The sequence below is a fragment of the Rhinoraja longicauda genome, chromosome 4 (assembly GCF_053455715.1).
Source record: "Rhinoraja longicauda isolate Sanriku21f chromosome 4, sRhiLon1.1, whole genome shotgun sequence".
Lineage (NCBI taxonomy): Eukaryota > Metazoa > Chordata > Chondrichthyes > Rajiformes > Arhynchobatidae > Rhinoraja > Rhinoraja longicauda.
Genome location: NC_135956.1, coordinates 84,188,522 through 84,211,610, shown reverse-complemented (window position 1 = coordinate 84,211,610; position 23,089 = coordinate 84,188,522). Strand labels below are relative to the sequence as shown.

Here is a 23,089-nt window from a genome sequence, read left to right as displayed (position 1 = left end):
TTAAGCAGAGTCCATTGTTTTTGAGAGGTTAATCTATTTTGTCAATATAATTTAATATTAAGACAATCAGAAATATTTATACACCATTTTGTTAAAGGAAACTATTAAGTTCACACATTTGCACTTGAGCAGGATCGATTGCATATTCTATTATTTGTCAATAATTCTATCAAAGTGATTTCTAAAAATACACACGTTCTGGGAGCAGAATTAGGCCCTTCGGCCCATCAGGTCCACTCCGCCATTCAATCATGGCTGATCTATCTTTCCCTCTCAACCCCATTCTCCTGCCTTCTCCTCATAACCCCTGACACGCTTACTAATCAAGAATCTGTCAATCAGATTAATTTGCAGTCAGACTACAATTTATTCTATATACAGGCTTATTCTAGTCAATTTTGAAGTTTCCAATTCTTGGGTCACCCAGCAAATAAATTAAGCTTACGTCGGAGTGTTATAAAGCAGCACAGGGAATAGTATATCATCTACTATGAGAACTATGACTCAGTGTATGAAATTTGATCTACCATACAGTGATACCAGAAACAAGCAACAAGATACACAACTACATAAAAGTTAACATAAACATCCACCACAGTGACTCCCCCACACTCCTCCCCCACATTCCACTGTGAAGGAAGGCAATAAAGTCTTATCTTCTTTTCTCCTTATTCTCCCGCGATTGGGGCAGTCAAAGCTCCTGCGGTAGGAGCTCCCGAAGTCGATCCCTAACCAAGGACCACGAGCGCCACAATGTTAAGTCTGCAGACTCCTGCAGTTGGAGCTCTCAAAGTCGATCCCCAGCAAGAGGCCTGCCAGCTCCTCGATGTTAGGCCACAGCGCGGACGGAGATATGATGCGGAAAAGAATCGCATCTCCGTCGAGGAAAGAGATTTTAAAAAGTTTCCCCCAACCACCCCCCACATAATACAAAGCTAAAGATGCACTAAAACATACATTTAACAACATACTAAAAACAACAAGGAAAGAAAAGGACGTTGGCCTGGCTGTCATTGTACGGCGCCACCCGGTGGTAGTTCTGATCATCTTTGGCAGTTGGTTGGGAACTTGTGTAAACCAATATTTCACACCTTATACAATCACAAATTAGTTCTTTAGATATTCAAGGCAACCAAAAGAGTACAACTCGTGCCTCCGAAGATCCAAGTGTAAATAAGAAAGAACATCATAAATTCTGAAGCACAAATTGTTTGGTATTCTTCCCACGGGTTTGCATGTTGCAAAATTTGACTGTTGGAATTATTACATTCTCTTGCTGTTATTGCAATGTTTTAGTTGATATAGATCAAGTTGACAGCTCCTCACATCAGTCTATCTCTGACATAGAGTAGAGAAACCTCCGAGCAAATCTTGCGCCTGAGAGCTGTACAATATTAGTACTGACATATTCTTCTCCTCAAGGGTTTATTGTCAGGCTCTGTTTGGTTCACTAAATGGCATGTTGTCACTATATTGCATTCCAACTGATTTAATGATCAGTCGGCAAATGTTTTCTTGGTAATTTAGTTTTTGATTTTTTCCAATTTTACTATATTCATACAGATGAGCAGCTTCCAAAATGACCATAATTTGAATAAGGATGTCAAGACTGGGGTACATTCAGTGCTGTGCATAATTTCTTTTTGTAAGTGTGATATAACATTGGATATTTATGATAGAAAATATTCATTTAAATTATGAGCGAAAAAATAACTTTTGAGAACACATTGATGTTGGTAGAGTGGGTTTACAAAGTTGATGCTTCAAGGCTTTGGGAGTACATTCATATTACATGAATCAGGATGAAAGTTCTTGGTTGGGTTGTTGGTTCATGCCACATTTTCTACAGAAAACCGTGATGTTGGCCTAGGATTCAGAATGATAAAAAGGAATAATGAGAAATAGTTGTTGACTATCTATTGGTCTGGCAGAGGAACTAATTATTGTTCACTACAGAAGTGAAGAAATACAAAGAATTGTTTCTTCCATTATGCATAAAGGAGGAAATCAAGCATATCTCACTAAAGAATGTGCAGCTTAAATATTTGCCCAGAACGATCCAGCAGGTTAATGCCAACATTCTTTTTAAATTGCAGAGATATTGTAATATTTTGGTACATTACATTAAAGAGTTGTTTTCTCTCACATTTTAGTAGCTTATTGTTATAACAGCAGAAATATATGACAGTATAGATCTGTGAAACAAACAAAACAAATTCATATTGAAAAATCAGCAAAACAAATAGTGAAAGAAAAAGGTGAGGGTTAAGTAAGTGGATATTTGAAGATAACTGCTATTAATTTTAAAAAAATGGATTTCTAAGCCATGATATTTTGTATGATTTTGATAATCTTTCATAAAATTATTAAAAAGGGAAACTGATCTTCAGGAAATCACAAGTAAAAAAACGTGTCTACAGAAAAGCAAGTGTGACAGAGCTAATGGGCTGGCTGGCTGGCTCCCTCCCTCCCTCCCTCCCTCCCTCCCTCCCTCCCTCCCTCGCTCCCTCCCTCGCTCCCTCCCTCCCTCCCTCCCTCCTTCCCTCCCTCCCTCCTCCCCTCCCCTCCCTCCCTCCCTCCTCCCCTCCCCTCCCCTCCCCTCCCCCAAAGCTGAGCCGCCAGGTCCACCACCTCTTCCTCTCGAGGCAAGGGTGAACTGCAGGGAGTAGCCTGAGATCGCCACACCTCCTCCTTTGAGACCAGGACTGAGCTGCCGGGACAAGCCTGAGATCGCCTGTGCCGCGGCACATGCACCCTGATGACGAGGGACAGTGCCCCCACGCAGTCCTCGACTTTCATGTCACTGTAAATAGGATATTTATGCGAGTTCACCCACCCATGTGTGTGTTGGGTTTGTTCACTGTCGAACCTGGAGTTTTCACCAATGCACACAAGGCATTGATAATATCTACCTGAAAGCCCAGATAACTGGTTAGTTTAACTTTGCAGTCAAAGGGAGGCACTTCCAATGATCCAGAACCCAATCAGTACTCTACGGAAGTTTCTTCCTGGATTATTGGCCATACCATAGAATATAAAAGGAGGGTGATAATGTTTCAATATATACAAAACTTGCATTCAACCATAAAAGGAGTGCTGTGTAAACATCTATTAATTACATGCTAGAAAGTTATATGATGGTGCTGAAGAGGGTACAAAAGAAATAGATGTTAATGATAATTCTTTGGTATGTCAAACCAGGGCAGGACTTGCATAGTAAATGGTAGTGCCTTGGAGAGTGTTGTTGTTCGGAGAGCCTGGGAACAGGTGCATGGTTCCCTGAAAGTGGCAAATCATGTGGACAGCATTGTGAAGAAGACATTTGGCACACCTCCCTTCATTGGGAAGAGTATTACATACTAAAGCTGGACATCATGATGCAGCTGTACGAGTCATTAGTGAGACCACACTTGAATTACTGTGTGCAGTTCTTATCGCTCAGCTCTAGGAAAGATGTCATTAGTTGAAAAGGGTACAGAAAAGATTTCCCAGGATGTTAACCTGGATTTGCGGACTTGAGTTATAGGGAGAGGTTTAGTAGCAACTATTTCATTTAGAAGGGTGGTCTGTATCTATAATGAGCTGCCAGTGGAAGTCATGGAAGTGAATACAAAAGACATTTGTAAAACGTATGGATAGGAAAAGTTTAGTGGGATATGGGCCCAATGCAGAAAAATAGGACTGGTCCAGAATTCCACACTTGGTCAGCATATTTCTGTGCTGTGTAGCTCTGAGGCTATGATGCATTTTCCAGTGAACTAATAGTACAGCGGTGTAAATTATCCACTAATATGTCATGATTTGTAATTCATTGGATGTATCTCACCTCCAGATATTGCCTGATTTAGTTATTAGCTGCCAGCAATGCTCAAGTACTATTACCTGTTTAGCCAAATGTGTGTAATGAGTTGCAAATGAAAACTGTAAGAGTGGATATAGACCATGTGCAGAGAGACGGTATTAGTTTAGATTAGCATTGTGGTACAATGGCACAATGCTACTTTATTTGTCATGTACCGAGATACAGTGAAATTCAATTTTGTACATCGTTCAGTACAAGTATCACTATACATAAGCACCTAGATACATCTTAGGTAAGCGTCTCAGATACAGTACACATGTATAGCAGTAATACACTGAGGCAGTACACAGAGTCGCCAGTTTTGGCGTTATTTTAAAATCTCAGTTGTTGCAAGTTCCTGACGTGAGCATGAAGGCCCGTTAACCTAGCGGCGTTGCAGGGTCGGCCTGGCCTGGCTAAGCGTAGCCATACAGTCCTCCACTGTTGCAGGCTGCGTCCAGTCCAAGTGCTCGGCTTCTTGGAGTGGCACCAGTCCAGTGGAGCCCCAGGATCTTTGCAGGGCCTCCAGTACCCCACTCCACCGTCGATGCAGTGCACTCCCTCCCACCGCTGGTCTGCTTATTGGCCCTCCGTTTGACTCCTTCCACTCTGGCTGGGCGAGCCGGGCCTTTTGGGCGGGATCCCAGCCTGTGGCATAACTTCAGTCTGCGGCAGGCGAGCTGGGCCTTCCGGGCAGTTCCTCCATCCACTGAGGGCGAGTCCCCAGTCTGCGGCAGGTGAGCCGGGCCTTCCAGGCATGGTCCTCGGTCCTCTGTCTGCGTAGAGTGAGTTCCCAACCTGCGGCGGACGAGCTGTGCCTGCTGGTGGGTCTGGCCATAGCTTGCCGGGATACTTCTGCTGCACGGCTTGTGGTCGGTGCAGACATTGTGGACTAAAGGTCCTGTACCTGTACTGTTCTATGTTTTAAATTCTACATCACCAGGTGACTGCAATGATGGTAGCTTTCTGGACCAGTGACCACAATGGATGTCACAAGGATGAAGTGTTTGTTGCCCAGTGGTTGACATTAGTAGATGTTCATCCAACACTAGGAAGATGTCAAGCATGCTAACGTGGATTTGAACCGATAATGCCACAGCCATTTCACATTTCACACAATTTCATTCAGCAATATTTGTTAATGCAATTCATTAGATAAAATTAGTTTTGAATTGCAAAGTACTAATTAAAATCAGCTTAGCCAATCCATTTTCTCGTAATCTTTCATCACCAAGTTTGGCTTCTCTCTGCCTTGGGTGCCTGGCACATGTAATGGTACTTTGTTCAGCACCATTCATCAGCATTTAATTGCCATTGTATATTATGGTACTCATTCATGAACAACAATCATAGACAATGTATTCCAATAATGTGGGATTGGTTATGGCCTTTCGCAAGACTCACTCTGTAATAGAATATCTCTGGACAGGAAAGATTGGCCAGATTGCCATGGCTAGTGTGTATATAATTAATTGAAAAAGGGAAAAGAAAACCAATGGATGTATCGGTTCCTGAAATCTGATGGTTTTTGAAAGCACCGCACTCCTCATTGTTTGTGCAATTACATTCAAACTGAAGCTCCAAAGGCAAGCTTAGGTTATTCAGAAAAGTCCAAAAACATCATGCTGATGCAAGGTGTCAACCCGAAACGTCAACAGTTCCCTCCCCCTCCCCCTCCCCCCCCCCCCCCCCCCCCCTTCCCCCTTACAGATGCTGTCTGATCTGCAGAATTCCTCCAATAGTATTTTTGGCTCCAGATTCCAGCATCTTTTTTTAGAAAGCTGGCTGTTAACACATACCAGTCTGAGCATGTTGTAGCCTTCCAGACTCAGTATTTCACACAAACTGATTCTAATTCAAAACTATTTTGTGCAGTTAAAATCCTTTTTGACTACTGTATTGATATTGGCCTTATTAATAGCACAACCCACCAACTTTTCTTTCTTGCTTGTCCTTCCTAAATATTGAGTCCAGGAGTATTTAGTAAAATCTGAGTGGGAGGCAGGACAGAATGGTAATTCAATTAATTTTACAGCACATTGTACTTGGGACAGCTCTTTAAAAGACCGTTTGAAATTGTAGTTGGTGTTGCTGAGAAACCTGGATGGAATGGTCCAGTGGTAGGTTTAGAATTTTAGTGTCACACTAGACAGGTGTGGACCCTCTGGGCCCACATCTCTCCTGCGGGCCCGGCAACCCTCCGTCCAAACCTCTCCTGCGGGCCCGGCAACCCTCCCCGAACGGGCGACACTCACCGACTCCATCCCCTCTCAACCTCATAAAACTCCCCCGGGGCTGGGGGCGGGCAAGGGGGGAGAGGAAAGGGGAGAGGCAGTCACTCACCAAGGCCCCGGGCGACAATCGCAGTGGCCAGCAGCAGGAGAGCTCTCGTCACCCCTCTCTCATTGGCCGCCACTCCTGTCACTTGGGCGGGAACCGCTGGGGCCGGGTGGGAGTGGGGACTACGCCTCCCGGCGGGCAGCGCGGCGACGGGAGGCGCACACAAAATGACGGAGCAGGAGGAGGAGGCGAAGAAGGAGAGCGGCCGCAGTGTGTTTGTGTGTGCTGCGTTGCCCGCTGGGAGTTGTAGTCCGGTGATGGTCCGGGACGCTGGGGCCAGGCGGGAGCAGGGACTACACCTCCCGGTGGGCAGCGCGGTGTTGGCAGGCGCGGACAAGATGGCGGAGCGGGAGGAGGAGGAGAAGAAGACGAGCGGCCGCAGTGTGTATGTGCGCCGCACTGCCCGCTGGGGATTGAAGTCTGGTGATGGTCTGGGGCGCTTGGGCCGGGTGGGAGCGGGGACTACACCTCCCGATGGGCAGCATGGCGGTACGGGTGGAACTGTGCATTGGGTCCAAACCTCTCCTGATTGCCATTCCTGCCCCGCGGTTCCTCTCATCCACCCCCCCACCTCACCCATTCCATCCCCCCTCAACCCCCCTTAAAACACCCCCAGGGCCGGGGGCGGGCGAAGTTTGAGAAGTCGATGTTCATACCACTGGACTGCAAGCTGCCCAGGCGAAATATGAGGTGCTCTCAAACTTTCGATAGTTCCTCTGTCCCTCTCTTCCCCTCCTCCATCCCAGATCTTCCTCTATCTTCCTGTCTCCACCTATATCCTTCCTTTGTCCCGCCCCCCTGACATCAGTCTGAGGAAGTGTCTCGACCCAAAACGTCACCCATTCCTTCTCTGCTGTGATGCTGCCTGACCTGCTGAGTTACTCCAGCATTTTGTGAATAAATACCTTCGATTTGTACCAGCATCTGCAGTTATTTTCTTATAATTATTTATTGGTTGGTTAGAGATAACTGAAGAAGTGAACGAGATATTATTCATTTTTCATGCTTTGAATTCCAAATGTGTGGAAAATTCCACCATAGTACTCGGTTAAGTAGAGCTGTAGAGAGGAAAAAAAACACAACTTTTGTAAGTCGTAAATAAAATATAAAGTGCCACAAACCGAACTCTGGATTCAAACGAGACCTTTATCAGAATTTAATCACACAAATCACTTGATTTAACAGAGATTTTTTGTAAAAGACATTTTGAAAATGTTTATTATAATGTTTAAGTGTTGATGATTAATGATTGTGAGAACCTTGTAATGATGAAAGCTTTTAAGCAGAAACACAGCATGTGACTCGATAACTTCATTAATTATTTTGCACATGAAATAGTTATAGAAACATTTAAAATAATGAGGATTTAGTCTCCACCATGAAATATAATAGCTGAGTGAAGATTTCTGTACAATTTTACATTGTTTTTAAGCTCAACAGTCTCGTGGTAAAGATTTATGAGCCATGAGCTTATTCTGCTTTTATCTCTGCAGTAAGTCTTGAACATGAGAACATGATCGAAAGGCCTGATTAAAGTCAAAGCAAATGATTAACTTTGTCCTCAGGGACTGCTGTTCCGTCTCAAACCTTTTGAGAAGTCCTTGATTACAATCAATCATTCAAATGAAAAGAGCATGATACATATTATTTGAATTATTCAGGTTTAGATCTTATAATGTGATACTGTACCATTAACAAAAATGTTTTCAATGCACTTTGGTCATTAAATACGTAATTAAATTAACTGGTAGCCCAAACAATTTATTTTAATGCCACAACTTGACAGGCTTATTTTCTCCATTCAGTCTATTGTAATAAATGTATATTGGCAGGAGGAGCAAAGTGAAAATGTTAGTTTCTCTGGATAGAATCAAACCTGAATTAGAAATGTACCAGGATTCTTTATTGAGGAACTTAAGTATAGCGGCAACTTTAGTCCTTCCCAACAACAGAGAGATCTTCACGACATTTCAGTGTAGTTAGTCGTTTATTGAAGTAATTATACAAACAGATTAGTATATCTCCCATTGTATAACTTCTGGAGAGAACTTAATATCTCACTGTCACTCCTCATATCTGAAGCATTACGTCAGTGCATTCTAAATTATGCTCATAATCTGACTCCTCCCCTGGCTCCTCCCAGTACATATATGTCCATAAATGTAAGCCTGGTACTCATCTCATGACAACCCCCAAGCGTCCAAAATTAATACAACAGGATACAAAATAATATAATATGCTAAAATAGCTAATAAACACAAATGGCTCCTACATTAAGACATGAGTCACAGCAACAGATGTTTGCTTGCCCAAAAAGAGCAAGGACATCAGGGTGAAGTGGGTTACACAAAATGTACTTTATGAAAACTGGTAAATTGTAAAACAAAAATGGGATGAATTAAGGTTAAAAAGGCCTGGGAAATATGAGCCTTGAAATCTATCACAACAGCACTATCTTGCCCTTGGTGGTATGGCTGCATTTTCTTTTTCTGCTCCAACACATGTAAAAGATACAAAATGCTAGAGTAACTCGGGGACTGGCAGCATCTCTGGAGAGAAGGAATGGGTGATGTTTCGGGTCAAGACCCTTCTTCAGACTGACAGTCAGTGGAGAGGGAAACTGGAGATATTGATGGGTACAAAGAGAAGGTAAAGTGTGAAAACAACAGATCAAAGCAGACGATGATTAAAGGACATGTAGAATGGTTCATTGAAGGGAATGTGACAACAAGGCATGCAAACAGCAAAATTAATCAGAAGGACAGTGGAACTAGTCGGAGAACTAGGGTGGAGGAGGGACAGAGAGAGACGGAAAGCAAGGGTTACTTGAAGTTAGAGAAATCAATATTCATACCCTGGGTTGTAAGCTGCCCAAGTGAAATATGAGGTGCTGTTAACATATGTGCACAACTGATTTATTTTTTGTTTCTCTCCCATTTACTGCTGTTTTGGGGTCTTTGCGAAATCAACGATATTGGTCTTGTAGTCAAAGATCAAAAGAAGTAACTAATTTAGCCTCAGGCTTTAGTAACTGAAGACCTTGCACTTGGCTAATCTCTTCAGCGAATGAGTCTTTAGGCTCATTTCTAAAGAGACGCTGCTGTGTCGCCTGATGCATACATACACCGATCAGCCAAAACATTATGACCATTTACAGGTGAAGTGAATAACATTGATTATCTTGTTACAATAGCACCTGTTAAGGGGTGGGATATATTAGGCAGCAAGTGAACAGTCAGTTCTTGAAGTTGATGTGTTGGATGCAGGAGAAATGGGCAGGAGTCAAGACCTGAGCAATTTTGACAAGAGTCAAATTGTTATGGCCAGACGACTGGGTCAGAGCATCACTGAAACGGCAAGGCTTGTGGGGTGCTCCCGGTCAGCAGTGGTGAGTACCTACCGACAGTGGTCCGAGAAGGGACAAACCGGCGACAGGGTGTTGGGCGCCCAAGGCTCATCGATGTGCGAGGGCAACGAAGGCTATCCCATCTGGTCCAAACCGACAGAAGGTCTACTGTGGCACAAGTCACAGAAATTTTTATGGAAAATTGGTCACGGAAGGAATGTGTCACAATATACAGTGCATCGCACCCTGCTGCGTATGGGGCTGCACGCGGAGGACCAACAGCATATTAGGCAGGTGGTCATAATGTTTTGGCTCATCAGGTGTATCTTATAATGTGATATTGTATTGTTGAATTTTCTTTCCATGGAGCTCTTAGCTGGTGATGTAAACTTGTTGAGATCTTGCATTGAAGAGTGGATCCTATCCTCCCCCTCTCTACCCACCCATCTACCTCAGACTAAGAGAAATAGATTAGATTTAAGATGAACTTCTAAAAAATCGTTCCATCAGCAGGTGGTGCAGTGTCAGATTGCTGGGAAACAGCTAGCGCCACTCTTGGAAAAAGGCCTGGAGAAGTCCCGACCCGAAACGCCACCTATCCATTCCTTTCATTGATGCTGCCTGGTCTGCTGTTACTCCAGCATTTTGTGTTTTACTCAAGATTCCAACATTTGCAGTTCCTTGTGTCTCCAGTTCTTTACTGGGTTAACGCTTTATGGAATGGGGTTTCAGATTTGTGGTTATAATCAAATTTCCCATAAGATATAAACCTGATAGATGGAAACAGTTGCTTATGGGGCAGGAAGACCACCAAAAAAGCTCAAAAGCGGGAAAGTAACTGGTTGTCAGAGGTGGAGATTGGTGAGTTGGTAGATGGAGTCGAAGGGCTGGGTGATAGTGGGCAGAAAGAATAGATAATGATGAATAGATAAGAATGAATAATGATCGCAACAGACACCAGGCTCCAGTGAGAGGAGATGTTGATAATAATGATAATCAGTCTGAAGAAGGGTCTCGACCCGAAACATCACCCATTCCTTCTCTCCTGAGATGCTGCCTGACCTGCTGAGTTACTCCAGCATTTTGTGAATAAATACCTTCGATTTGTATCAGCATCTGCAGTTATTTTCTTACACTTGATATTAATGGAGATCACCCAGGGAAGATATTGAGGTCAGGGAGAAATTATGTAGTTAGAGGAATGAGAGGTTTAAATGTATTTTGCTGGGGCTAGAGGAAATATCTCTGACCTGCAGGCATTGGAGTAAAGTGTGCTTACCTCAAACGTCCTGTTAGATTTTAATGATAAAATGAAGGCGTATTTATATGTTTTCAATGACCAACCCATTTGGTCTTTTGCCCTGATCAAAGCCTTAAAAAGATGAATTCTAATAGATTACGTAAAAAGTACGATTTTTATCGATTTAATATCCCACATCCCGCAAACAAACATGATTTGGGAAAGTAACAGACAAAACAATGACTGTGTACAATTCTGTGAAATGGGTGATTGACTTACAGGGAAATGAAAATCTAGTGAAATGTAAAACAGGCTCTTGTCACGATATCACACAAAGTAAATATCTATCCCAATCCAGGGAGGAGGAAGTACCTATAAATTTAAACAACTTATTCCATTGCTTAATAATCTTAGTGCAATGTCAGCATGGACAAAATTATGGAAAAAGTTTAAAATTACTACCATTATCCTGCTTTACCACCTATACTGTGCTGGCTTTTGCGTACAACATGATTGATATTTAGCAAATTGTGCAGAGTTTCCGCTAATCTTGTACAATTACATAGAAACATAGAAAATAGGTGCAGGAGGAGGCCATTCGGCCCTTCGAGCCAGCACCGCTATTCATTGTGATCATGGCTGATCGTCCCCAATCAATAACCAGTGCCTGCCTTCTCCCCATATCCCTCAATTCCACTAGCCCCTAGAGCTCTATCTAACTCTCTCTTAAATTCATCCAGATTTGGCTTCCACTGCCCTCTGTGGCAAAGAATTCCACAAATTCGCAACTCTCTGGGTGAAAAAGTTTTTTCTCACCTCAGTTTTAAATGGCCTCCCCTTTATTCTAAGACTGTGTCCCCCGGTTCTGGACTTGCCCAACATTGGGAACATTTTTCCTGCATCTAACTTGTCCAGTCCTTTTATAATTTTATATGTTTCTATAAGATCCCCTCTCATCCGTCTAAACTCCAGTGAATACAAGCCTACTCTTTTCAATCTTTCCTCATATGACAGTCCCGCCATCCCAGGGATCAATCTCATGAACCTACGCTGCGCTGCCTCAATTACAAGGATGTCCTTCCTCAAATTAGGAGACCAAAACTGTACACGATACTCCAGATGTGGTCTTACCAGGGCCCTATACAACTGCAGAAGAACCTCTTTACTCCTCTACTGAAATCCTCTTGTTATGAAGGCCAACCATTAGCTTTCTTCAATGCCTGCTGTACCTGCACGCCAACTTTCAGTGACTGGTGTACAAGGACACCCAGGTCTCGCTGCACCTCCCCCTTACCTAACCTAACTCCGTTGAGATAATAATCTGCCTCCTTGTTTTTGCCGCCAAAGTGGATAACCTCACATTTACCTATATTATACTGCATCTGCCATGCATCTGCCCACTCACTCAACCTGTCCAGGTCACCCTGCAACCTCCTAACATTCTCTTCACAATTTACACTGCCACCCAGCTTTGTGTCATCCGCAAACTTGCTAGTGTTGCTTCTAATTCCCTCTTCCAAATCATTAATATATATGGTAAACAGTTGCGGCCCCAACACCGAGCCTTGCGGCACTCCACTCGCCACTGCCTGCCATTCTGAAAAGGACCCGTTTACTCCTACTCTTTGTTTCCTGTCAGCCAACCAATTTTTTATCCATGTTAACACCCTACCCCCAATATCATGTGCTCTAATTTTAGTCACCAATCTCCCGTGCGGGGTCTTATCGAAGGCTTTCTGAAAGTCTAGATAAACTACATCCACTGGCTCCCCTTCATCCATTTTACTTGTCACATCCTCAAAAATTTCCAGAAGATTAATCAAGCATGATTTCCTTTTCATAAATCTATGCTGACTTGAACTTATCCTTTTTACTGCTATCCAAATGCACCGTTATTACCTCTTTAATAATTGACTCCAGCATCTTTCCCACCACTGAAGTCAGGCTAACTGGTCTGTAATTCCCCATTTTCTCTCTCGCTCCTTTCTTGAAAAGTGGGATAACCTCCAATCCACAGGAACTGATCCTGAACCTATTGAACATTGGAAAATGATCACCAATGCGTCCACTATTTCTAGAGCCACCTCCCTGAGGACCCTGGGATGCAGACCACCAGGCCCAGGGGATTTATCATCCTTCAGTCCCATTAGTCTACCCAATACTATTTCTCGCCTAATGAAAATTTCTTTCAGTTCCTCTACCCCCCTAGATCCTCTGTCCTCCAATACATCTGGGAGATTGTTTGTGTCTTCCTTAGTGAAGACGGATCCGAAGTACCTGTTCAACTCTTCCGCCATTTCCCTGTTCACCATAATAATTTCACCCGTGTCTGCCTTCAAGGGATCCACATTTGATTTTGCTACTCTTTTTCTCTTAACATATCTAAAGAAGCTTTTACCGTCCTTCTTTATATTCTTGTGTCCTTATTTATATTCTCTTTTTATCAGTCTATAATAACCTCATTAATTTTTGGACTACGTTTTGTTTCATTGCCAGGGCAGTTATCAGGTTAAACAGCAATCCAATCTAGAATAGAATCAGTCAAGTTTCCACTAAACCAAAATAAATGAAATTGAATCAGTCATATTCTACGATGAGTGTGAGGCCAACTTTGCTACATTAATGCCCACTAAATAAATATCTATCTTCCTCTTGGGGGTAAAAATATACCTTAGCAGAAATCAACAGACCTATCCAGTCATCCGAGCAGTTTGCCAGTGTTGCAGGTTCCCAGCGGTGCAGTGTTGGCAGCTGCCTGAGTTGCAAGTACCAAATATGCTCATGCAAATGAGGTACTGTGCCATTGACCCCACATTCTCCTTTGAATTCAATGCAATTGAACATCATTTGTCACCAATCCTGCACAGACTTCCTACCCCAACATTTCTTTGAAACAGAAGTCAGGTGCTGCATAGACTCCCTGCAAATTAAAGGCGTGTGTTTCTCTTTTAGCAAACAGAGGATTTTAATCAACCTGAAATTTAATTTGCTTTATGATTGAAAATATATTAGTTTGTGATGTAAAATAATATATTTTAAAACAGTCATTGACTTAAATTTAATACATACATTTTAAATATTTCAGGCACATATTTTTAGATATTCCAGAAATTCAGAACTCGTGTGTATCTTCCATTTCTTTTGTAGCTTTAATGTTGTTAATGTTGTTATGCTTTATTCAGTTTAGGTAAAGAAACTTTGGGGATGACCACTGTTTTCACAAATCCAAGGCACTTAATTGGGACTTTTATTTAATTGTCACCTTTTTTGGGGATCTGTTAGTGTTTGCGAAGTTTCTGCTTTTCTACATTAGGAACATTTAACTGGAATGGCAATAATTAACAAGTGACCAATATATATAGGTGGAATATCCAACAAGTATCCAGATGAAACCTCACACAATAATATATGATAAATGTTTCTAATAATTAGATGAATTGCCTCCTTTGATTCACCGTCTCAATATTCTGAGATTTCTTACTGGTTTGTTGTTTAGTAAAATAATGATTTTTATCCACTACTTGAATGGGATAAAGTTCAAGTACAAATTTGTTAATGCAAACTCGTTGATAGGTTTGTTCACACTAATGAATGGTACCACAAGATCAGCATCAGCAACCTTTGTGGAACTGTCATAAATCTAGAATCACAAATAAAAGAATAATGACTGATTCTTGCATGCAAGTGAAATTGTCAAAGAAAGTTCATAATTATCTTGTAGTACAGACTGTGGTGACACTCTACAGAGGGTAATTACAAGCTATTAACCATGATGTATGACTGCTGCAGGCAAATGGCTATTCCATACAGACAAGCTGAAGTATGTTTGAGTAATAACTTGTACCATTTACTATCCTTTGATGGTTTATTTCGCAGCAATTTCCATACTTGTATTAAAATGTAATCACGGTTGTACTGGTGAAGTTTAAAAATAATGATGCTACATTCCATGTAACTGTATCTGACAAAATTCAGGTTTTAAGACTATTTTATGCTTTAATCAATTTTTGTGTTCACAACAACTACCATCATTCAAAATGGTCATAGGTAATTGGAGCAGAATTAGGCCATTCGGCCCATCATGTCTACTCCGCCATTCAATCATGGCTGATCAATCTCTCCCTCCTAACCCATTTCTCCTGCCTTCTCCCCATAACCCCTGACACCCATACTAACCCCTGACACCCGTACTCCAGAGAGTTTTCACCGGAAGGAGTGGGTGGGTGTTCAATATCCAAAATTATATGCCCCAGCCATATTGGGCTTTCCACCGCATACAAGATGGAAGATGTGGCAGTAAGAGAACTGCTGGGCACCACTGTCAGCATGCAGACAAGCCTGGCTTTGAGTCAGCCTTCATCAGTTCAGGGAGGAAGAAAGCCAGAGCTAATAATCCAGAAGGATTTCCATGATGGGAGTCATTTTATTCAAATTAATGATTGTTAAATCATAAGCAGGATGCATCTAAATTTTTTAATATGTAATGCCAGCAGGGAAATCAGGAGCATGGGCTCATAAAATTATGTAACCAGTTTGTCGAATAGGTATTTTATGCAAAGACATGAAGAAATGTTGTTGAAAAATATCTATATAAATGGTAATAGTCAATTTTGTAAAACTTTAATAGTTTTCAATTAAATTTAACGTATTCATACCTTGCACTATGTACAGAGTATTTCTGATAAGAATAACTACAATTGAATTAACATTAGCAGAGTGCTGTATATATGATTCCATGAATCAAAATTAAGCCCTTCTGAAATAATCAACATTTGTATCTTTTAGTTATAGGTTACAATCTTAAATTCCATTATATATTTCTCTATATTGTATAATTTTGATGTATGTTATTTTGGGATAAATAATCAGAATAGATTATAATGTTGACTGAATCCTTTTCCGTGTTTCAAAACAATCGTCCATGCTGACCAAGATGCATATCTAAGTTAAGCCCATTTGCCAGTGTTGTCCATGTACCATCTAAATGTCTTTTTAAATATTGTTATTGTACCTGCCACAATAGCCTCCTTTGGAAGCTCATTCCATATGGGTACCACTGTCTGTGTGAACACATTTCCCAGTAGTTTCGTATTAAATCTTTCTCACGTTAAACCTCTTTAGTTCTTGGCTCACCAACTCTAGGGAAAGGGATTGTGTGCATTCATCCACTTCATGCCCCTCATGAGTTTACACGATCACCATCAGTCTCCTACACACCAAGAAATAAAGACCCAACATGCCCAACCTCTCTTGAGGCTTGGCAACATCCCCATATATCTTTTTAGCACTGTTTTCATCTTAATTACATCTTTCTTATAACAGAGTGACCAAAACTGTACACAATACTCCAAGTGTAATCTCACCGATGTATTGTACAACTGCAATATAACATCCCAACTTCTGTGCTCAATGTCCTGACTGATGAAGGCCAATGAGCCAAAAGTCTTCATCACCAGTCTAACTGCTGCCATGCACTATGCACATGTCCTTCTTGGTCCCTGTGTTCTACAACACTCCCCAGGACCCCATCATTCACTGTGAAATTTCTACCTTGGTTTGACTTCCCAAAATGCAACATTTCACTCTTACCTGTACTAAGCTCCATTTGCCATTCCCCGAACCATTGACCCAGTTGAACAAGATCCCAGTGTAATTCCTGATAACTTTCTTCACTCCCTAAGATATCATCTAGTTTAGTGTCATGGGGCATATGGGGAGAAGGCAGGAACGGGGTACTGATTGAGAATGATCAGCCATGATCACATTAACTGGCGGTGTTGGCTCGAAGGGCCGAATGGCCTCCTCCTGCACCTATTGTCTATCTGCAAACTTACTAAGAATGTTTGGTATATTCTGAACCTAGTTGTTGATACAGATGATGAACGACAATAGGCCTAGCAGTGATCCCGAATGCATAAGTGAATCCTAATTGGCCTCCAGTCCAAAAAGAAATCTCCCTTCATTCTATGCTTCCTAACATCTAGCCAATTGTGTATCCAATTAGCAAGCTGTCCCTGGATCCCATGCAGTATAATCTTCTAGGACAACCTACCATGCAAAACTTTCTCAAGGGGTTTTATGAATTCCATACAACCCTGCCCTCATCAATCTACTTATTTACTTCTTTAAAAAAACTCAATCAAATTCATGAAGACATGATTTGCCATGCAGAGAACTGAATGTATATATATCAGCTAGGGCTCATACAATTTCTTCTCTGGATACCCACAGTGTTCCTGGATATACCTAATAGTTCTGGAGATTTATCTGCCTTCACACATACAGCACCTCTACTATAATTCAAACTATCCCCAAGACATCCTTATTAGCTATCCCAAGTCTTCATGTCTTTCTCTGTGGTCAAAGAAGAGAAGGAATAGTCATTGAGAACCATTCCCATCTCCTACAGCTCCACACATAAATGTTGTGTTTTCAGGGGCCCTCTTCTCACCTCTTTTTTTCTTAATATACTTATAAAGTAATTTTGGATTTTCCTTAATCTTTTCTGCCATCGATTTCATGCCTCCTTTTTGGCCTCCTGATTTCCTTCATGTGTATTCTCCTGCACCCCCTCTACTCCAGGGATTCACTTCCCAGCTGCTGGTAGAACATAGAACAGTACAGCACACGAAACAGGTCCGAAGATCCACAATGACTGTGCTAAATATGATGCCGTTAAAATAATCTCTACTCCTTGCATATCCATGTACCTATCTAAAAGCCTCTTAAATGCCACAATCAACCTTTTCAGGCTCCTGTCAAAATTTACCTTGTCCCACTTTATACTCATTCTGCCCTTTTCCATAACTATGTTAAAACTGAAATTATGTGCAAAACATGTAACAGTCTCCTATAATTGAACTATAGATATTTAGAAAAATTAATGAGCATTTTGAAAGCTTTGAAAATGACCACTTTGTGTTGCTGTTTCACAGCCACGTAATTAGTAACCTTTGTGATTTTTTTACGGAATAATTAACATGGGGAACAATCCAACTGAACATGGATTGTAATAATCAGTCAGTTGGAAAGATATTATTTCTTAGGCAGGTATTTTGATTTGGAACTGAGTTTGTTCATAATCAGCTTCCTGGAATCAATGGTCTGATGAAGTCTATTATTTATTGTGATTGGCTCTTAAGAGTATTAAAGATAATGAATAATGGAAAATGTACCTTGTTTACCTTGGATGCTAGATGTAATGATTATACAAAAACAATTGCAGATTGATTCTAAGTAAATCTATAGTAACTACAGCACAAACACCACCCTTTAACTGGATAGTATAAACTCGATTTCATCATGACAACTGCAATATGAGAATAACGTCTCATATTAAGTAAAATTGGGAATGGGGACAATACGTCCCTTTTTAAATCAAGGTACAACATTGACTACTCCAGTCCTCCAGGACCTTACCCGTGGCTAGAGAAGATACTGAGATCTTTGTCAAGGACCCTGCAATCTCCTCTCCTGCTTCACTCAATAAACTGGGATGGATCACATAAAGTCCGGGATTTATCCACCTTAATGGTTATCAAGACCCCCAACAACACCTTCTTGATCTCAATCTGCTGTAGCATGTTGGTATCCCCCACACTGATCTCACTGTCCCCTGTGTCCTCCTTCTTGGTGAATATAAATGGAAACTACTTGTTTTGTTTTGTTCCTTGCTTACATCCTCTGATTCCAAGCATAAATCCCGACTTTTATCATAAATGATGCATATCTGGCAATGTTTTTTTATAATGTTAAATTTCTAAATAAATAAGCTTTATTGAATTTGCCAATATCAGTTCTTGTGCCATTTACCTAATAAATTGTTATTGTTCATTCCTTATCATGATTCTGTTAATATTAATAAAAAACTTCAAATTCCCATAATAATAATAAACTTGGTAGTAATAAAACTCTGTCATAGATAGGAGAGGTCAGAACTTGCAAATAGCATGACTTGCCTGGGTTTGACCAGTCATTAAAAAATTAATGAGTTATCTTTCCTTCCAGGCAGCCAATCATAAAATGCAGTTTGATTTTATCACATTAAATGAGCCATTCGCAAAATTACTTGATTTTTAAATAGCAATTGGCTGAATCTTTGACATTAATTCTCAACAATTATGCAGCCTGCACCCTACCAATAAACATAAATGAGCATTGTGCAACTACATTTTCTTTATTGATAATGCCTCTGAAAATATGAAGGTAGACACAAAATGCTGGAGTAACTCAGCGGATCAAGCAGCATCTCAGGAGAGAAGGAATGGGTGGCGTTTCGGGTCGAGGCCCTTCTTCAGACTGATGTCAGGGGAGGGGGCGGGGACAAAGATAGGATGTAGTAGGAGACAGGAAGACAATGGGAGAACTGGGAAGGGGGAGGGGAAAGAGAGGGACAGAGGAACTATTTGAAGTTAAAGAAGTCAATCTGAAAATATGAATATCAAACAATATTTATAAACATTAGTAATTTCTTCTTGCCTTTCTTTTCCAGATCTCTCCTTTGACAGTATGCAGCAAGCTCTCCACCAGTCTGTTTTCATGTCAACCATGTCTGCTCATCCAATTCGTGATCTCCCACTTTGCTGGGAGCAGCATTGCAAACTGCTGCCCAGTGTGGTGAACTTTCAAGCTAGCAAGGTGTCCAAGTGGAGTATTGATGAGGTACAAAGTGTCGGTATGGTATGGGGTCTAAAAAGACGATGAGGCGAAATTAGGTACAATTTGCATAAACATAAGTAGCTGGCATGTATGAACTATCACCAGCACTACCATTTCAAAACAATATGCTTTTTAAACCAGAAAAAAAAAATCCATCTTGCATGATATGCTCTCATACATAATGTACTTTATGCAGTGGTGCAAGCTTCAAAGGTCAATGAAAATATGTATATTAACACAAGATTTTGGTAGCCAGTAGTCTGTACATGAATTTACAGATGGTCTGTGTAGGACAGAGGTCACATCTAGGGTGCTCTCAAGGCCAAATATGCAAAATGTCTGACTGAACTCCCCTGATCATTAATGTGATCTTTACTGCTTGCAATACATCATTCCTTGAATTCAGGCCCTGGTCCTGGCCTATACTCTTGATAATCATCTCTTGTTGAGATGCATCCGTGTTAATCCTGTGTTATCAGATCTCAACAAAGAACAAGTTCAAATTAACTGAATTGGTTACAGATGAGCAAAAAATGGAATGGATAGCCAAGTTCATTTTTGAAGCGCTGGCCCAAAGCTAGGATAAAGTCTCCACATTTTGCCTGGTAGATGGTCATGTACGAATGGTAGGTAACCATTAAATAGATTATAATATTGTCAATTATCTCAGTAGGAGGTCATTTTAATTTTCTATGAAGATTCAGACATAGGAATACCATGGATGCAGCAGCATTTTCAAGGTTAGTGCCAGAGAAGGATTGTGATAGTGGGTGGGAGGGGTGGAAGGAAATGAGGGATAGCCAAGCTCAGTTGTAGTATTTTGATTTCAGTTATAATGTGTGTCAACCCCTATTCTGGACATAATTTAGGCTGACTGTTTAAAGTAGCTCCAAGTAGGTTGACACAGCTAGGAGAGCTACGGCCTTACAGCACTAGAGACCTGGGTTTGATCCTGACCTTGGGTGCTATCTGTGTGGAGTTTGCACATTCTCCCTGTGACCGCATGGGTTTTCTCGGGGTGCTCTGCTTTCCTCCCAGATCTCAAAGACGTGCAGGTTTGTCGATTAATTGGCCTTTGTAAATTGCCCCTGCTGAGCAGGGAGTGGATGCACAAGTTTGATAACAAAGAATTAGTATGAATGGGTGATCAACAGTCAGTGTGGACTCGACGGGCATAAGGGCCTGTTTCCATTCTGTCTCTTTCAATCAATCAAATAAAGATCTCAGATGAGATATTAAACTGATCCCTTGTCAATGGTTCAGGAGGATAGAAAACATTTGTGGAACATTTCAAAGATATGCAAAGAGTTCTCCTCAAGTCAAGTCAAGTCAAATTTATTTGTCACATACACATACTGTGCAGTGAAATGAAAGTGGCAATGCCTGCGGGTTGTGCACAAAAAAGAATTACAGTTACAGCATATAAATAAAGTTAATAAGTTACTATTAGTGTCGACAAAAAATTAGTCTCTGGGGTTATAAAAGTTGACAGTCCTGATAGCCTGTGGGAAGAAGCCCCGTCTCATCCTCTCCGTTTTCGCAGCGTGACAGCGGAGGCGTTTGCCTGATCATAGCATCTGGAACAGTCCGTTACTGGGGTGGCAGGGGTCCCTCATGATCTTGCTTGCTCTGGATCTGCACCTCCTGATGTATAGGTCCTGCAGGGGGATGAGTGTAGTTCCCATGGTGCGTTCTGCCGAACGCACTACTCTCTGCAGGGCCATCCAGTGTAGCATTCAACCTTGAACCAGCATCAAAAGGCAGGTTATATAACAATCTATGTTTTTTTTATTTTATGGGACCTTGCTATGGTCAAATTACAAATTGCCTTCATAACAAACATTGTTTCCTTTTCAAAAGCAATTCATTGGCTGCAACATACTTGGGCTTCAGAGAGTGAATGATGTTAAAGAGGTAGAAATACACATGCTCCAAACGTCACTTGCCAGCTCATGGCTGCTTATGTCAGCCGATCTCTAATACTGAAGCTTGGAATTCATTGGTATAAAAGACAGACTAAATGCAAATAAATAAATAAATAAAACTATACAGTGCAAAAACAAAATGAAGCCCAAAATGTCCCGTGTGCAAACCAGGCAGTTCGTAGTTCAGTTGGAGTTTGTAATGTTCAATTGCCTTATGGTTGTTGGGAAGAAGCTGTTCCTGAACCTGGACATTACAGTTTTCAGACTCCTACACCTCCTTCCCGATGGCAGGAGTGAAATGATTGCGTGGCCAGGGTGGTGTGCATCTTTAATGACGCAGATTACCTTTTTGAGACAGCACCTCTTAAACATCCCTGCAATGGTGGCGAGGTCAGTACCTGTGATGGACTGGGCAGTGTTAATCAATTTTTGTAATCTCCTTCATTCCTGGGCATTCGAGTTGCTGAACCAGACCGTGATGCAATCAGTCAATATGCTCTCTACCAAACAAGTAAAGAGTTTCAACAGACTATTCATTAACTTGCCGGATCTTCTCAATCTTCTAAGGAAGAAGAGACAGTGACAGACTTTCTTAATGCATGCCTCACGTGCTGGGTCCAGGACAGATCTTCATTGAAATGCATCAACAGGAACTTGAAACTGTTGAATCACTCCAGCACCAACCCACAGATGAAGACAGGTTTATGGATCCTCAGCCTTGCTCTACACATGAGTTTAGCTCAATAGGGAAATTGAGGTATCATAAAAACAGGATTAGCTGATGACAAATAATAAATGCGAAACTAATAATGACATTAAGATCCTCCATGTCTGATCCAAAAACTAACCACTCATACAATTGTACAGTTTCCTCACCATAATATCACCATAATAAAAACAATAACCTGACACCATTTGAATGAGAAACTAAATCTCATTTGACAAAATGCTGACAGATATCTCTCAATAAAATTCTTTATAAACCATACAGCGTACATTGTATGATTCTCCAAAAATATATTCAAAGAATCCCATATAATTCTATAAGCGTAATTCTATGGATGGAAGATGACAATTCTTCACTCAAATTACAGACTACAAATTCATAGCCAAACATTTCTCTCATAGATATCTCACAAATCAACTTTCAAAAATAGATAATGCTTCAGTATTGCATACTTATTTCATTTAGACTGCATTTAGACTGACACTGAGTGTTATCACACAATGCATCAATGAAGGGGAACTGCATTAATGGACGCATCCTTCAATTGAGATGCTGAACCAAGGACTATTCTATTTATTTGAGTAAATATGAAAAGATTCATGGACATTCAGAGACAAGATCGAGGAGTTTCACAGGCCATGTCAACGTTTAAAATTGAATTAGGTTGATGGTGAAAAGTCAATAAAGGCATTTGTGGAGACAGTGACTACTGCAAATGAAGAGATGTGCAGGTGATGCAACAAAGAGGTTGATTACCTAAAATTATTTAAAAAACATTAGTCCTGTAGGCTGCAGTATACTGAGGTGCAGTGTTCCTCAAGCCTTCATTGGGCATTATTGGAGCAATGAAAGAGGCCAAAGAAAGAGTTTAAAATTGTGATTATAACTGCTGTAATTATACAGAAATTCTTCAGAGATTTTATCATTCAGAAATCTATAATTCAGTGGACCAGTGAAACTTAGTGCAAAGCAGAAAGTGGTCAAAATCTTGAAAGAGCTTTCTCCATATCCT

At 41.1% G+C, this 23,089-nt stretch overlaps 2 protein-coding genes and 1 long non-coding RNA gene across 6 annotated transcripts in view; 2 read left to right on the top strand and 1 right to left on the bottom strand.

The window, feature by feature from the left end:
* The window catches only part of LOC144592932 (band 4.1-like protein 3), a 477,619-nt gene that overhangs the window by 18,683 nt on the left and 435,847 nt on the right, over window positions 1–23,089 (top strand). The gene's annotated exons all lie outside the window — the stretch shown is intronic.
* Window positions 1–23,089, top strand: part of l3mbtl4 (L3MBTL histone methyl-lysine binding protein 4) — a 262,599-nt gene that overhangs the window by 224,003 nt on the left and 15,507 nt on the right. For all 3 annotated transcript variants that reach the window (XM_078398236.1, XM_078398234.1, XM_078398235.1), the window contains one exon: window positions 19,259–19,428. In XM_078398236.1, the coding sequence (XP_078254362.1) occupies window positions 19,259–19,428 (170 nt within the window). The remainder of the gene's footprint in view (window positions 1–19,258; window positions 19,429–23,089) is intronic.
* LOC144592936 (uncharacterized) overlaps window positions 6,859–23,089 on the bottom strand; it is a 45,695-nt gene continuing 29,464 nt past the window's right edge. Inside the window, exons 3-4 of one of the 2 annotated variants that reach the window (XR_013547192.1) lie at window positions 19,246–19,455; window positions 6,859–7,239 (exon numbers count right to left, since the gene is read on the bottom strand). This is a non-coding gene — a long non-coding RNA (uncharacterized LOC144592936). Of the gene's footprint in view, window positions 7,240–19,245; window positions 19,456–20,787; window positions 21,167–23,089 lie in introns of those variants that run through there. The other variant, XR_013547193.1, reaches the window with a different exon arrangement.